Here is a 16143-nt window from a genome sequence, read left to right on the forward strand (position 1 = left end):
TTGACTTTTTTCTGAGTTCGTCACTGCTTTCAGCACAAGGTTAGGTTTGTTATTTATTAAGTACATGGAGTCGATTGTACTCATATTATACTGTAATGACCCGGCCGGTCATTTCGAGAGTTATAAGTCTTGTTCCCCCATTTCCTACTTTTTTTGTGTTCTTCAGATATATTATGATATACCAGGTTAGTTGGTTTGGGTCCGGAGTGGTTTCGGAGTGAATTGAGACACATAGTCTCTTAATTCAAAGCTTAAGTTGGAAAAGTTGATCGGATGTTGACTTATGTGTAAACGACCTTGGATTTGAATTTGATGATTTTGTTAGCTCCTATTAGGAGATTTTGGACTTAGGAGCACGTCCAGAATGTGATTTGGAGGTCCGTAGTAGAATTAGGCTTGAATTGGCGGAAGTTAGAATTTCGACGATTTTGGCCGGTAGTAGAAATTTTGATATCGGGGTTGAATTGGATTTCTGGAAGTTGGAGTAGGTTTGTGGTGTCATTTCTTACTTTTGTGCAAAATTTGAGGTTATTCGGACGTGGCTTGGTAAGTTTCGGCATCATTTGTGGAATTCGGGAGTTTAGAAGTTCTTTAGGCTTGAATCCGGGTGTAATCTGATGTTTTGATGTTGTTTTGAGTGATTCGAAGGTTCGACTAAGTTTGTATGATGTTATAGGACCTATTGGTATGCTTAGTTGTGGTCCCGAGGGCCTTGGGGTGATTTCGAATGGTTGACGTCTTGATTTGAGTTGATGAAATGCAGTTGAAATACTGCTGCTACTAGTGTAACCACACCTGTAGAGTGGTAACCACAGGTGAGAGCCCGCAGAAGTGACGAAAGGGTCGAGAATGCGACTAAGGAAGATCTGGGCAGAGGACGCAGGTGCGATGGAATTCCCGCACCTGCGATGAGTGTAGATGCTACGATCGTATAAGCGGAGGCACTATTTAATTGAATCTCCGAAAAAGTGGAGCTTGGTCTGCAGATGTGGCTCCACAGATGCGGAAAATGAGCCGCAAATCCGAAAAACCTAGGCAGAGCATATAAAAATGGGACTTCGAGATTTTTTAACATTTTGGGCTCGGGCTTAGGCGATTTTGAAGAGGATTATCGAGCGGATTTCTAAGGTAAGCTTCTTGTGCTTGATTTTGATCATAAATCTAGTTTCCCCATTGATTTTTCCACCTAGATTGTGTGGTGTTGAGGTGAAAAATGGGAGATTAGGGCTTGAGAATTGGAGAGTGGATTTTGGGGATTTGGGTGACCAAATGGGTTCAGATTTTGATAAATTTGGCATGGTTAGGCTCGTGAGTGAATGGAATTTTGGGTTTTGTGACTTTTGTCAGATTTCGAGACGTGGGCCCAGGGACCGGGTTTGAGTAGATTTTGGAATTGATCCCTTTAGCCTATATTGATTGTATTGTATTACTTCTGGCTAGATTCAGAACGTTTGTAGGCCGATTTGAGAGGCAAGGGCATTGCGGAGTAGGATTTTGCTCGGTTCGAGGTAAGTAACGCTTTAAAACTTGCTTCTGAGGGTTAGAAACCCCAACTATATGTTATGTGATTGGTATTTAGGTGATGCACATGCCAAGTGACTGGCGTGAGGGCGTGCACCATGGGAATTGTGACATGAGTGATCCCATGGCACCGTCTAGTGACTCTATCCTGTTGATATCCATGTTTTCATCATGTGATAAAGTAATTGAGTTGTAAATCAAGCTAGTTATCATGTTTAGGTTTTATGCCGGTATTTTTGGAAACCTTAGTGGTCGTTTCCTGCTGTTATCTCACTATTTTCATTAATATTCCGTACTTAGTCATGTTCATGCATTTTTATATCATATCTTCGTCTCGGTCATTTATTGATTCATTATATCATTGTTCCGGCTTTGTTTCATGACATTATGATCCCATGGGTGAGACTGGAGAGATTAATGACTGAGTGAGGCCGAGAGCCTGATTATAAGTGACAATTATGGGATCGAGCTGCACGCTGTAGCAGTTATATTGATGATTATGATAGCGCTTGGGCTGTAAGGGCCCCTCTGGAGTCTATAACACACCCCGAGTGAGCGCATATGATATTATTGAGGGATGGATTTCCCTAGACATGGATTTTTCCGAAGTACTTGATAATTGGAGATGGATTTCTCCACAGGGTTGGATTGCCCTTTTTCCTCAGTACTGGGTGACTTATAGTCAGTGGTATATATGTTCTGGGATAGATTTCCCTAGGCCAGATGGCCATATACAGTATCGAGTGTTGAGAACTTGAGAGTGGGAGCACATGGTGCATTTTATACAGTCTGTCCATTGGCATGTAGAGATAGCTGAGATATATAGCTTACACTGTTTAGATCTATATTTACTTTATTACTTTGAGCTGTCTATTTAACTTGAAAGCATGCCTACATTTCTGCACATTTATTTCTGCTATATCTGTTGCGGTTGAGTTCGTCACTACCTTTCAGTACAAAGTTTGGACTTGTTACTTACTCAGTTAGTGTACTCACTTTACTCCATGCACCTCGTGTTCAGATCAAGGAGACTCTATTTATGGTGGCGGTTGCTGATTGAGACCCCAGAGTTTGGAGACTGTCAAGGTAGCTGCACTACATTTGCGAGCCTTGACTCTTCTTCTTTATCATTTGATGTATTTTCAGTTATTTTCTTTAGACCTTCTAGTGGATTGTATTCCGAATAGACGCTCACGTACTCAGTGACACCCCAGTTTTGGGCTGGATTGTATCACACTTTGGGATTTATTATGTTTTCAAAAGGGTTTCTTTAATGTTAACTGCTTCCGTCATTATATTTAAAGTTATTTTTACTATGTTGGGTTGTTGAGTTGAGGTTGGCCTAGTTCTATGATAGGCTCCATCACGAAGGTTGGTTTTGGGTCGTGACAAGTTGGTATTAGATCCTAGGTTACGTAGGCCTCACGAGTCATGAGCGGATTTAGTAGAGTCTTGCGGATCAGTGTGGAGACATTTGTACTTATCTTCGAGAGGCTGCAGAATTCTTAGGAAACCTCACATTCTTGAATTTTTATCGTTCGATTCTGATGATACTGGTAACTAAACCTCTTTTATTCTATTCTCTCATAGATGGTGAGGACACGTGCTATTGGGCAGGACGAACAGCTACCAGTGCCACCAGTCGAGGCCGCGAGAGGCCGAGGTTACGGTAGAGGCCATGGTAGGGGCAGAGGTGTAGCCTGCACAGCAGCTAGGGTAGCACCTGCAAAACCACCAGTTTCCCTAGTTCAGGATCAGGCCCCAATTGTGGATGCACCAGCAGGACCAACACAGGCACCAGTTGTGCCCATCGTGATCCCAGGCCTTCAAGAGGCCTTAGCTCAAATTCTGACTGCGTGCACCAGTCTTGCTCAAGCGGTCTCTGTTTCTATCGCAGCATCCACTTCCTAGGCTAGGGGAGGTACTTAGACTTTTGCCGCCCGTACACTAGAGCAGGTGGTATAGGGACTCCAAACACAAAAGGCACCACAAGCCCAATAGGTTGTAGCTGCTCAGAATTATGTATTTCCTGCCATGCGTGATGATGAGCAACATAGATTGGAGAGGTTTGGGAGGCTCCAGCCTCCGACTTTTAGCGGTATAGAGGGCGAGGATGCCCAGGGTTTCTTGGATAAGTGTCAGAGGATTATCCATACAACAGGTATTCTGGAGACTAGTGGGGTCTCGTTCACTGCTTTTTAGTTCACTGAAGCTGCCTTCACTTGGTGGGAGGCTTATGAGAGGCATAGGCCGGCTGGTACAGTGCCATTTACATGGAAACAGTTCTTCGTTCTCTTCCTGGAGAAGTATGTTCCACAATATCGCAGAGAGGAATTGTGCAACCAGTTCGAGAGGTTGCGTCAGGATGACATGACTGTGATGCAATACGAGATGAGATTTTCTGAGTTAGCTCATCATGTTGTTTGATTGGTTCCCACAGATAGGGAGAGGATCAGGAGGTTCATCGATGGCCTCACATTTTAGTTGTAGGTGCTTATGACTAGAGAAAGGGTGTCTGGTGCTACTTTTAATAAGGTTGTTGACATTGCTTGGGAGATAGAGCTGGTTTGTAACCATGAGCGGGTTGAGAGGGAGGCCAAGAAGTTTTGTGGTTCAGGTAGCTTTGATGGTGTTCCTTCTAGGGGTTAGTTTCACCACGGCAGAGGTCGTCCTTACAGGCATGCTCAGACGGCGCGCCCAGTGCGCTGTGGTGCATCATCTGGCTATGGTTCTCATAGTTCTCAGCAGGGCCACTCATCTCTTAGTTCCCTTCCAGCTCAGAGTTCGTCTCATGCACAATCAGCTCAGGTTTCATCTATGTCGGGACCTTCTAGCGGGTATCCCAGTGCTCGGGGCTCCCTTCAGTCCCCACTACCAGTGGCCGGTAGAGATTTCTTTAAGTGTGGAGATTTGGGTCATATCAAGAACTGTACCCGCCTTATGGGAGGCTCATCTCAGTAGAGGAGTCAGTCTTTGACTTCAGCACCAGTTAATTCACCACCCGCCTCGCCAACTTGGGGTGAAGGTCAGTCAGCTAGGGGTCGCCCTAGAGGGGGAGGCCGATTAGGTGGCGGTCAGGCCTATTTCTATGCACTCCTTGCCAGACCAGATGCCATTGCTTCAGACATACTTATCACTGATATATCTCTGTATCTCATCGAGATACTTCTGTATTATTTGAACCTAGTCCACCTGTTCATATGTGTCGTCGTATTTTTCTCATTATATGTACATGCCCCGTAAGTCTCTAGTTTCATCTTTTTGTGATCTACATTGGTGGGCGATACTATTATTGTGGACCGTGTATACCGGTCGTGTGTAGTTACTATTAGGGGATTAGAGACTAGAGTTGATCTGTTGTTACTTAGTATGGTTGACTTTGATGTGATATTGGGCATGGATTGGTTGTCTCTGTGTCATGCTATTCTGGACTGTCACGCTAAGATGGTGACATTGGCTATGCATGGGTTGTCACGGATTGAGTGGCGTGGTTCATTTGATTATGTTCCTAGTAAAGTGATTTCATTCTTGAAAACCCAGTGGATGGTTGGGAAGGGTTGTCTTTCTTATTTGGCCTTTGTGAGGGATGTCAGTGCAGAGACTCTTACTATTGATTCAGTTCGGGTGGTGCGAGATTTTTCGGATATGTTTCCAGCAGACCTGTCGGGTATGCGACCGTATAGGGATATTGACTTCGGTATCGATTTGGTGTCAGGAACTCATCCCATTTATATTCCACCATATCATATGGCACCGGCGGAGTTAAAGGAATTGAATGGGCAGGTTTAGAACTCCTTGATAAGGGGTTTATTCGGCCTAGTATGTCACCTTGGGGTGCACTAGATGTATTCGTGAAGAAGAAGGATGGCACTATGAGAATGTGCATTGATTACAAGCAATTGAACAAAGTCACAATCAAAAACAAGTATCCTTTGCTTCGTATTAATGATCTATTTGACCAGCTTCAGGGAGCAAGGGTGTTCTCCAAGATTGATTTGAGGTGAGGGTATCACCAGTTGAAGATTAGGGACTCGGACATTCTTAAGATAGCTTTCAGGACCCGATATGGTCTTTATGAGTTCCTTGTGATGCCATTTGGGCTGACCAATGCCCTAACATCATTCATAAATTTGATGAACAATGTGTTTCGGCCTTATCTCGACTCGTTCGTTATTATATTCATTAATGATATCCTGGTGTGCTCTCGTATCTAGGAGGAGCACACCGAGCATTTAAGGGTTGTATTGCAGCATATGAGGGAGGAGAAGTTTTATGCCAAGTTCCCAAAGTGCAAGTTTTGGCTCATTTTAGTAGCGTTCTTGGGACACGTGGTGTATAGTGAGGGTATTCCGGTTGATCCGAAGAAGATAGAGGCGGTTTAGAGTTGGCCCAGACCATCCTCAGCACAGAGATTCGGAGATTTCTTGGTCTGGCTGGTTATTACCGTCGATTCATTCAGGGTTTCTCGTCTATTGCATTGCCCTTGACCAAATTAACCCAGAAGGGTGGTCCTCTCAGGTGTTCGGATGAGTGTGAGGCGAGTTTTCAGAAGCTTAAGACTGCCTTGACCACAACTCTAGTGTTAGTTCTTCCATCAGCTTTTAGTTCTTATACTGTATATTGTGATGCTTCTCGGATCGACATTGGGTGTGTTTTGATGCAAGAGGTTAGAGTGATTGCTTATGCCTCGCGTCAGTTGAAGCCCCATGAGAAGAACTACCTTGTTCATGATTTGGAGTTGGCTGCCATAGTTCACGCGTTGAATATTTGGAGGCACTATTGGCCGATGCCTTGAGTAGAAAGATAGTGAGTATGGGTAGTCTCGCATACCTTCCTATTAGTGAGAGACCCCTTATAGTTGATGATCAGGCTTTGACCAACCAGTTCGTGAGATTGGATATTTCGGAGCCCAGCCAGGTCTTAGCTTGTGTGGTTTGTCGATCTTTTTTATTTGATCGCATCAAAGAGCGCCAGTATGATGATCCTGATTTGCTTGTCCTCAAGGATAGGGTTCCGCATGGCGATGCCAGAGATGTGACTACTGGTGATGATGGGTTATTGAGGATGCAGGGCCGGATATGTGTGCCCAATGTGGATAGGCTACGGGAGTCAATTCTTGAGAAGGCCCACAGTTATTGGTATTCCATCCATCTGGGTGCCGCGAAGATGTATTAGGATTTGAGATAGCACTATTAGTGGAGGAGGATAAAGAAAGATATAGTTGGGTTTGTAGCGCAACTGTCAGAAGGTGAAATATGAGCATCAGAGATCGGGTGGCTTCCTTCAGAAGATAGAGATTCCAGAGTCGAAGTGGGAGCGAATCAACATGGATTTGTAGTTGGGCTCCCACAGACTTCGAGGAAGTTCGATGCTATTTCGATGATTGTGGATCGGCTGACCAAGTTCGTGCACTTTATTCCTGTGAGTACTACCTATTCCTTAGAGCGGTTGGCTGAGATTTACATTAGAGAGATTGTTCGCCTTCATGGCATACCAGTTTCCATCATTTCAAACAGAGGCACACAGTTTACATTGTAGTTTTTGAGGGCCGTGCAGCAAGAATAGGGCACTCTAATTGACTTGAGCATAGCATTTCACCCTCAGATGGACGGACAGTTCGAGCGCACTATTCAGATATTAGAGGACATGATATGCGCTTGTGTCATTGATTTTGGGGGTTCATGGGACCAGTTTCTACCACTCACGGATTTTGCTTACAATAGCAGTTATCAGTTGAGTATTTAGATTGCTCCGTATGAGGCTTTATGTGAGAGGTGGTTTAGATCTCCAGTTGGTTGGTTTGATTTAGGTGAGGCTAGGCTTTTGGGTACAGACTTGGTCTAGGATGCATTGGACAAGGTGAAATTAATTTAGGAGCGGATTTGCATGGCACAGTCGAGACAGAAGAGTTATGCTGACAGAAAGGTTCGTGATGTGTCTTACATAGTCGGGGAGAAGGACTTGCTGAAGGTTTCACCCATGAAGGGCATTATGAGATTTGGAAAGAAGGGCAAGTTGAGCCCTCGATTTAACAGGCCGTTTGAGGTGCTTCGAAGAATTGGGAAGGTGGCCTATGAGCTTGCTTTTCCACCTAGCTTATCGAGTGTGCATCAAGTATTTCATGTTTCAATGCTTCAAAAGTATATTGGAGATCCATCTTATCTTCTGGATTTTAGTGCGGTTCCGTTGGATGGTGATTTGACTTATGGCATGGAGCCGGTGGATATTTTGGGGCGTCAGATTCGAAAGTTGAGGTCAAAGGATGTAGCTTCAGTGAGAGTGCATTGAAGAGGTCAGCCCGTGGAGGAGGCTATTTGGGAGATCGGGTGGGAAATGCAGAGCAGATACCCACACATATTTGAGGCTCCAGGTATGTTTCTAGACTCGTTCAAGGATGAATATTTGCTTAAGAGAGGAGGATGTAACGACCCGGTTGGTTGTTTCGAGAGTTATAGACCCGTTCCCTATTTCCTGCTTTTTTGTGTTCTTCAGCTATATTGTGATATACCGGGTAAATTGGTTCAGGTCCGAAGTGGTTTCAGAATGAATTGAGACATATAGTCTCTTAATTGAAAGCTTAAGATGGAAAGTTGACCGGATGTTGACTTATTTGTAAATGACTACAGATTTGAATTTTAATTATTCCGCTAGCTCCGGTAGGTGATTTTGGACTTAGGAGCACACCTGGAATGCGATTTGGAAGTTCATAGTAGAATTAGGCTTGAATTGGCGGAAAATAGAATTTTGGCGATTTTGGACGATAGTGGAAATTTTTATATTGAGGTCGGATCGGGTTTCCAGAATTTGGAGTAGGTTCTTGGTGTTATTTCTGACTTGTGTGTAAAATTTGAGGTCATTCGGACATGGTTTGGTAGGTTTCGGCATCGTTTGTGGAATTCGGATGCTTAGAAGTTCTTTAGGCTTCAATCTAGGTGTAATTTGGGGTTTTGATGTTGTTTTGAGTGATTCAAGGGTTCGACTAAGTTCGTATAATGTTATAGGACATGTTGTATGTTAGGTTGTGGTCCCGAGGGCCTCGGGATGACTTGGATGGTTGACAACTTTATTTGAGTTGAGGAAATGTAGCTGAAGTACTGTTGCTACTGGTGTAACCGCACCTGCAGAGTGGGAACCGCAGGTGCGAGCCCGCAGAAGCGACAAAATGGTCGTAGATGCGACTAAGGAAGATCTGGGCAGAGAACGCAGGTGTGATGGAATACCTGCACCTGCTATGGTTGCAGAAGCGGACTTTAGGGCGCAGGTGCGAGCTTGGACTACAGGTGCGATATGACTTCCGCACCTACGATGAGCGCAGATACGATCTCTTGAGCGCATAAATTGAGGCACTATTTAAGTGATTCTCTACAAAAGCGTAGCTTGGTCTGCAGATGCAGAAAATAAGCTGTAGGTGCGAAAAACCTGGCAGAGCATATACAAATGGGACTTCGAGACTTTTCACCATTTTTAACATTTCGGACTCGGGCTTCGCAGATGCTTGATTTTGATCTTAAATCTAGTTTCCCTATTGATTTTTCCACCTAGATTGTGTGGTGTTGAGGTGAAATTAGGGAGATTAGGGCTTGAGAATTGGAGAGTGGATTTTGAGGATTTGGGTGACCAAATGAGGTCGAATTTTGATAATTTTTTATGGTTAGACTCGTGAGTGAATGGGATTTCGGATTTTGTAACTTTTGTCGGATTTCCAGACGTGGCCTGGGGGCCAGGGTTTAGTCGATTTCGGATTTTGGCTCTATTCTAGTAGTTTTCTTGTGGAATTTATCCCTTTAGCCTATATTGATTGTATTGTATTACTTGTGGTTAGATTCGGGACGTTTGGAGGCCGATTTGAGAGGCAAGGGCATTATGGAGTAGGACTTTGCTCGGTTCGAGGTAAGTAACGCTTTCAAACTTGGTTCTAAGGGTTAAAAACCCAAACTATGTGTTATATGATAGGTATTGAGGTGACGCACATGCCATGTGACGGGCGTGCACCATGTGATTTGTGACCTAGGTGATTTTGTGGCATAGTCTATTGACTCTATCATGTTGATATCCATGTTTTCATCATGTGATAAAGTAATTCAGCCGTAAATCATGCTAGTTATCATGTGTAGACTTTATGCCGATATTATTGTGTCACGACCCGAAATCCCCACCATTGGGACCGTGATAGCGTCTAACATCACACTTGCTAGGCAAGCCAACGTTAGAGGTTTAACTAGCCAAATCCTTTATATTTCAGTGATTAAAAATTAACAAACTAAAACCAGTAAAAAACAAATGCGGAAGTAAGTAAATAGCATCTTTGTTTATATACCATTACCAATACTACTACTATTACTACCTAGAATCCGATGTCACAATCCACGAACGCACTAAGATTTACTACAAACATCTGTTTGAAAGAGAATACAAATGTTTATGAAGGGAAATAAAATCAGTAAATGTAGGAGCATAGAGGGGGAGCCAGGGCCTGTGGACGCCAGTAGGACTACATTGGGTCTCCTAGTTGTAAAACCTATAACCAACCTCTCGATCAGCCACTACCTGCTCCAAAATCTGCACAAAAAGTGCAGAATGCAGTATTAGTACAATCGACCCTATGTACTGGTAAGTGTCGAGCCTAACCTTGACGAGGTAGTGACGAGGCTATGGCGGGGCATGTACAATATAACCTGCATACAATGTATAATAAAAGCAGAAAGAAGGACAAGATAAAATAAAGTAGAAACTTGCAAGGAATGAATACAGTTCTCGTAACATATCATTGGTGCTCAGCTATACCCAATCCTTAAGTACAGTTTAAGACTAACGTTCAACTAACCCAGTCAAAGGAAAACATAAGCATAAAGATTGTTGCAGTGTGCAACCCGATCCCACCATATCACAATAATCACAATCACAGTTCACCCTTATTTCACCGTAATCCAACCCTATTACACCTATTGTAGCATGCAACCTGATCCCACCGTATCACAATAATCACAATCACAGTTCACCCTTATCTCACCATAATCCACCCTTATTACACCTGTTGCGGCGCGCAACCCGAATCCCACCATATCAATATCATTTACTCAGCATGTACAGAAATGACACAATTCAAATCACATAGCTCTTCACAAGGCTGAACTTCAAACCAAAGCATTTAGAAAGATTATACACTACGAGACTTTACACAAGTAATACTACTCAGCGAGACCAATCCATAATATGCCTTGATAGTACCAATAACCAGCTCAAACAATAATTGGAAACAACGAAGCTACGAAAGAACTAATACTTCCAGCAAAAGATATAATGTCTAACAAGTAGCAATTAGGAATGGAATTACAAGTAAAGCATGTAGCTGTTAAGGCAGGAAAAGACAATATAAGAAGAACAGGAAGAAAATAGGCAAAACAGATAAATTGGCAGTGCATAGGTACTCTTTACCTCACCTATACACCGCACGCATGGATTTCATGTAGCAAATAAGTCAAGGGTTCCTAATCCCTCGATACACAATATTTACCTCGCTCCGCGGGTCACTCAATGCTCAATTACCATTTTTCCTCTAGTATCCACTTCCAAACCACTCGTATCTAGCCACAATTAACTCAATAATATCAATTATTGCTAAAGAAACCAACTACAATGCACAAATTTAGATTTCTCAAACTTTCCCCCAAAAAGTCAAAAACCGACCTCGGGCTCGCTTGGTCAAAACTCAAGGTTCGGACCAAAATCCATTCACCGCCGAGCCTGAATATGTAATTAGTTTTGAAATCTGACCCCAATTTGAGGTCTAAATACCAATTTCCCAAAAATTCCTAATTCTACCCAAACCCCCAATTTCTACCATGGAAATTTTAGGTTGGAAATTTATGAAATGTGATGGGAAATTGAATGAAAGTGGGATAAGATCACTTACCAAGGTTTTGGGGAAGAATGGGGCTTGGGAGAATCGCCTCTAGGGTTCTAGGATTTGAAAATATGGAGAATAGGAGAAAATCCCGTCAAATTTAAGTTTTGATCAGTTGCAGGTGTCGCATTTGCGACCTGGGGTTTGCAAATGCGAGCCCCGCAAATGCGAAGAACCAATCGCAAATGTGAAGGTCTCACATTGTTGTATTTATCGCGTTTGCAACAAATAGTTCGCAAATGCAAACTCTGATCCTTCCGAAAATAAGACCAATTGATCGCATTTGCGATCACTGTTGCCCAACTCCTCACTTCGCAATTGCGAAGATTTGTTCGCAAATGCGAACACTAGTTCCCCGCAAATACGACCTCCTGATCGCAAATGCGATTAGTGCTGGCCTAGGTACACTTCGCAAATGTGAGAATTTGCTTACAATTGCGAGCCTGCCAACATGGGGGAATGTTCGCAAATGCGAACACTGATCTCGCAAATGCGAGATCAGACACCAGTCACAGAAATTGCAGAACCAGCAATGCTCTAAGTCAAATTTTCACTCAGTGACCTATCCAAAACTCACCCAAGCCCTCTGGACTCCAAACCAAACACGCACACAAGTCTTAAAACATCATACGAACTTGCTCGCGCAATTAAATCACCAAAATAACACCTAGAACTACGAATTTAGCACCAAATAAAATGAAATTCTCAATAACACTTTAAAATTTCTATTTTCTCAACCAGACGTCCGAATCACGTCAAATCAACTTCGTTTCTCACCAAATTTCACAGACAAGTCTTAAATAACATAATGAAACTGTACCGGGCTCTGAAACCAAAATACGGACCTGATACTAACATGATCAAACAATAACCAAATTCGTAAGACCATTAAATTTTCAGACTTACAATTTTCCTCAATAATTCATTTCTCGAGCTAGGGACCTACAAATTCGATTTCGGGCATACGCCTAGGTTCCATATTTCGATACGGACCTACCGGGACTGTCAAAATACGAATCTAAGTTCGTTTACTCAAAACGTTGACTAAAGTCAGCTAAACCAACTTTTAAAGGAAAAAAATATTATTTTCATCAACTTTCAACATAAAAGCTTTCCGGAAACACGTCCGGACTGTGCAGGCAAATTGAGGAGGGTAAAAATGAGATTTTAAAGGCCTCAAAACACAAAATCGAGTTCTAAAACATAAGATGACCTTTTGGGTCATCACATTCTCCACCTCTAAAACAATCGTTCATCCTCAAACGAACATAGAAAAGTACTTGAGCTGGTGAAAAGGTGGGGATATCTGCTCTGCATATCAGACACGAACTCCCAGGTAGCTGCCGTAATAAGCTAACCTCTCCACTACACCCGAACTGAAGGATAATTCTTTGATCTCAACTGACGAACCTGCCGATCTAGAATAGCTACCGGCTCCTCCTCGTTGGTCAAATCCTTGTCCAACTGGATAGTGCTGATGTCTAACACGTGGGATGGATTGTCGTGATATTTCCGAAGCATGGACACATGAAACACTGGATGTACTGCTGATAAACCTGGTGGCAACGCAAGTCTGTAAGCCACCTCTCCCACTCGATCAAGAATCCCAAAAGGCTCGATGTATCTAGGGCTCAACTTGCCCTTTTTTCCAAACCTCATTATACCCTTCATAGGTGACACACATAGTAACACTCTCTTTCTGACCATGAATGCAACCTCACGGACCTTACGATCGGCACAACTCTTCTGCCAGGATTGAGCTGAGCGAAGTCTATCTTGAATGATCTTAACCTTATCCAAGGAATCCTATACTAAATCTGTACCCAATAATCGAGCCTACCCCGGCTCAAACAATCCCACCAGCGACCGACACTGTCTACCATATAATGCCTCACAAGGAACTATCTGGATGCTCGACTGATAGTTGTTATTGTAGGCAAACTCCGCTAGCGGCAAGAACTGATCCCACGATCCTCCAAAGTCTATAACACATGCACAGAGCATATCCTCCAAGACCTAAATAGTGCGCTCGGACTATCCGTCTGTCTGAGGATGAAATTTTGTGCTCAACTCAACCCGTGTACCCAATTCACGTTGTACTACCCTCCAGAAGTGCGAGGTAAATTGCATACCTCGATCAAAAATGATAGACACGGGCACCCCTTGAAGATGAATGATCTCACAGATATAAATCTCTATCAACTGCTATGAACAATAGGTAATTGCCACAGGAATAAAATGTATTGACTTGGTCTGTCTATCCACAATAACCCAAACTGCATCGAACTTCCTCTGAGTCCGTGGGAGTCCAACAACGAAATCCATAGTGATACACTGCTACTTCCACTCAGGAATCTCTATCTTCTGAAGGAAACCACCAGGTCTCTGATGCTCGTACTTTACTTGCTGACAATTTAGATACCAAGCTACGTATGCAACAATATCCTTCTTCATTCTCAACCACCAATAATGTTGCCGCAAGTCTTGATACATCTTGGTGGTGCCCGGGTGAATAGAATATCAGGAACTATGAACCATCTCTAGAATCAACTCACAAAGCTCATCCATATTAGGCACACAAACACGATCCTGCATCCTCAAAACTCCATCATATCCAACTGTAACCTACTTGGCATCACCATACCACACTGTGTCCCTAAGGACAAGCAAATGAGGGTCATCATACTGTTGCTCCCTGATGAGCTCAAACAAAGAAGACCGAGCGACTGTGTAGGCTAAAACACGACTAGGCTCAGAAACATCCAACCTCATGAACTGATTGGCTAAGGCCTAAACATCTAATGCAAGCGGTCTTTCACTGACTGGAATGTATGCAAGGGTGCCTATACTAGCTGACTTCCTACTCAAAGCATGGGCCACCATATTGGCCTTCCTAGGATGATACAAGATGGTGATATCATAGTTTTTCAATAGCTCCAACCACCTCCTCTGCCTCAAATTGAGATCCTTTTGCTTGAACAAATACTGCAAACTCTTATGATCCATGAACACCTCACACAACATGTCGTATAGAGAGTACTTTCAAATCTTCAGTGTGTGAACAATGGTTTCTAGCTCCAAGTCATGAACAGGATAATTCTTCTCGTAAACCTTTAGCTGTTGTGAAGCATATGCAATAACCTTGCCACCCTGCATCAATACCACACCAATTCCAATACGAGATGCGTCACAATATACTGTATAAGGCCCTGAACCTTTTGGCAATACCAACACCAGCGTCGTAGCCAAAGTTGTCTTGAGCTTCTAAATGCTCGCATCACACTCGTTTGACCATCTAAACTTATGAAAGATCTGTTCATGTATATTACAAACAGATGATGTACTTTATTTTATACCATCTTTGTAAATTCTAAATCTTAGACGCTTATGATTTGTATTACCAGTCCTTTGGAAATGTATAAGATTCAGACATTTTCTTTTAATTAATTGTCTTATTCAATTTCATTGAAATTGGATAGTTGGTAATTGGCTTACCTAGTGGGTTAGGTTAGGTGCCATCACAGCTTGCCGGATTTTGGGTCATGACACTGCGCCTCGATCTCTAGCTCCGCCCTGATACTAGTTCATCATCTAACATGTCATGGCCCAAAATCCCACTATGCTGTGATGACACCTACCCCAGCCCGCTAGGTAAGACAAAGAAAATAAATTACAACTAAATTGAGAAATCAACAATATATATAATAGATACTATAATCGAATTCAATGCAACTACCCAAGGATTGGTAGTACAAGTCATGAGCCACAATGATTTAGATTTACAAAACCGATATGAAGAATAAATACAATAAATGGTCTTCAAGGCTAGGCTTCGTCTTCCATGGCTACTAAGCTCAAAGATCTACATGCATAGTGTAGAAGTGTAGTATGAGCACAACCGACCCCATGTACTCAGTAAGTATCTTGATTAACCTCGGTGAAGTAGTGACAAGGTTTCAAGTTGTCCTATATGAAGATATTGAAATAATATTAGTATTATATTGCAGAAGGACTTCTTGATATAGATTTATTTATACTAACAAATATTGTCAAGCTTTTGTTGGTTATGCAAATGCAGATATTTTCTGAAGTTCGTTCTTCAAACAATCTATTTGTATGTAAGGGTATTGCCATATTATTTCACAAGGAAGTCAATTGTTGATACTTATTCAAGTCATATCAATATACTAGCAACTAATAAAACAAGTGACTCAATACACAATAGATGTGTGACTTTTCTTTGAAGAGAAGATTTCAATAATAGTAAAGGCGATGATGTTTGCTTATCTCAATTGAAAGAAGTATATATTGAAGGAGACAGAATAAAGCATATATTTCATCAAAGTTCTTTATCAGACGCAATCTTCACTGAACGGTGAAATAGATGTTCAATAAATTGTTCGCTTGGTAATTTGGTGGTCCCGTTTAATGAAACAAGAACAACCTCAACATTTGAGAAGTTGGTGTACAGGATCGGAACACGTCATCTCGGAGAAATAAATTAATGTTTCATTAGGGGGAGGCAAATACACGTTATACTCTTTTTTCTTTTGTTACGATTTTATCCCACTGGATTTTCCTGGCAAGGTTTTTAATGAGGCAGCAAGCAATGCATATTACATGATATGTGCACTCTTTTTCCTTCACTAGGATTTTTTCTCATAGGGTTTTTTCCTAGTAAGGTTTAACGAGGCACATTATATGTGGACATCCAAGGG

The 16143-nt window shown here is 42.4% G+C and overlaps 1 protein-coding gene across 1 annotated transcript; it reads left to right on the forward strand.

The window, feature by feature from the left end:
* Positions 1-7407: 7407 nt before the first annotated feature.
* Positions 7408-7809, forward strand: LOC138878184 (uncharacterized). The gene has a single exon (XM_070157850.1). It carries the CDS (start codon positions 7408-7410, stop codon positions 7807-7809), a length of 402 nt encoding a protein of 133 aa, XP_070013951.1.
* Positions 7810-16143: the final 8334 nt, after the last annotated feature.

This window comes from Nicotiana sylvestris, chromosome 9, assembly GCF_000393655.2.
Source record: "Nicotiana sylvestris chromosome 9, ASM39365v2, whole genome shotgun sequence".
Taxonomy (NCBI): domain Eukaryota; kingdom Viridiplantae; phylum Streptophyta; class Magnoliopsida; order Solanales; family Solanaceae; genus Nicotiana; species Nicotiana sylvestris.

Coding starts and splice junctions, on each gene's coding strand:
- LOC138878184 (XM_070157850.1), top strand. CDS start 7,408: ATGGCACAGTCGAGACAGAAGAGTTATGCTGACAGAAAGGTTCGTGAT.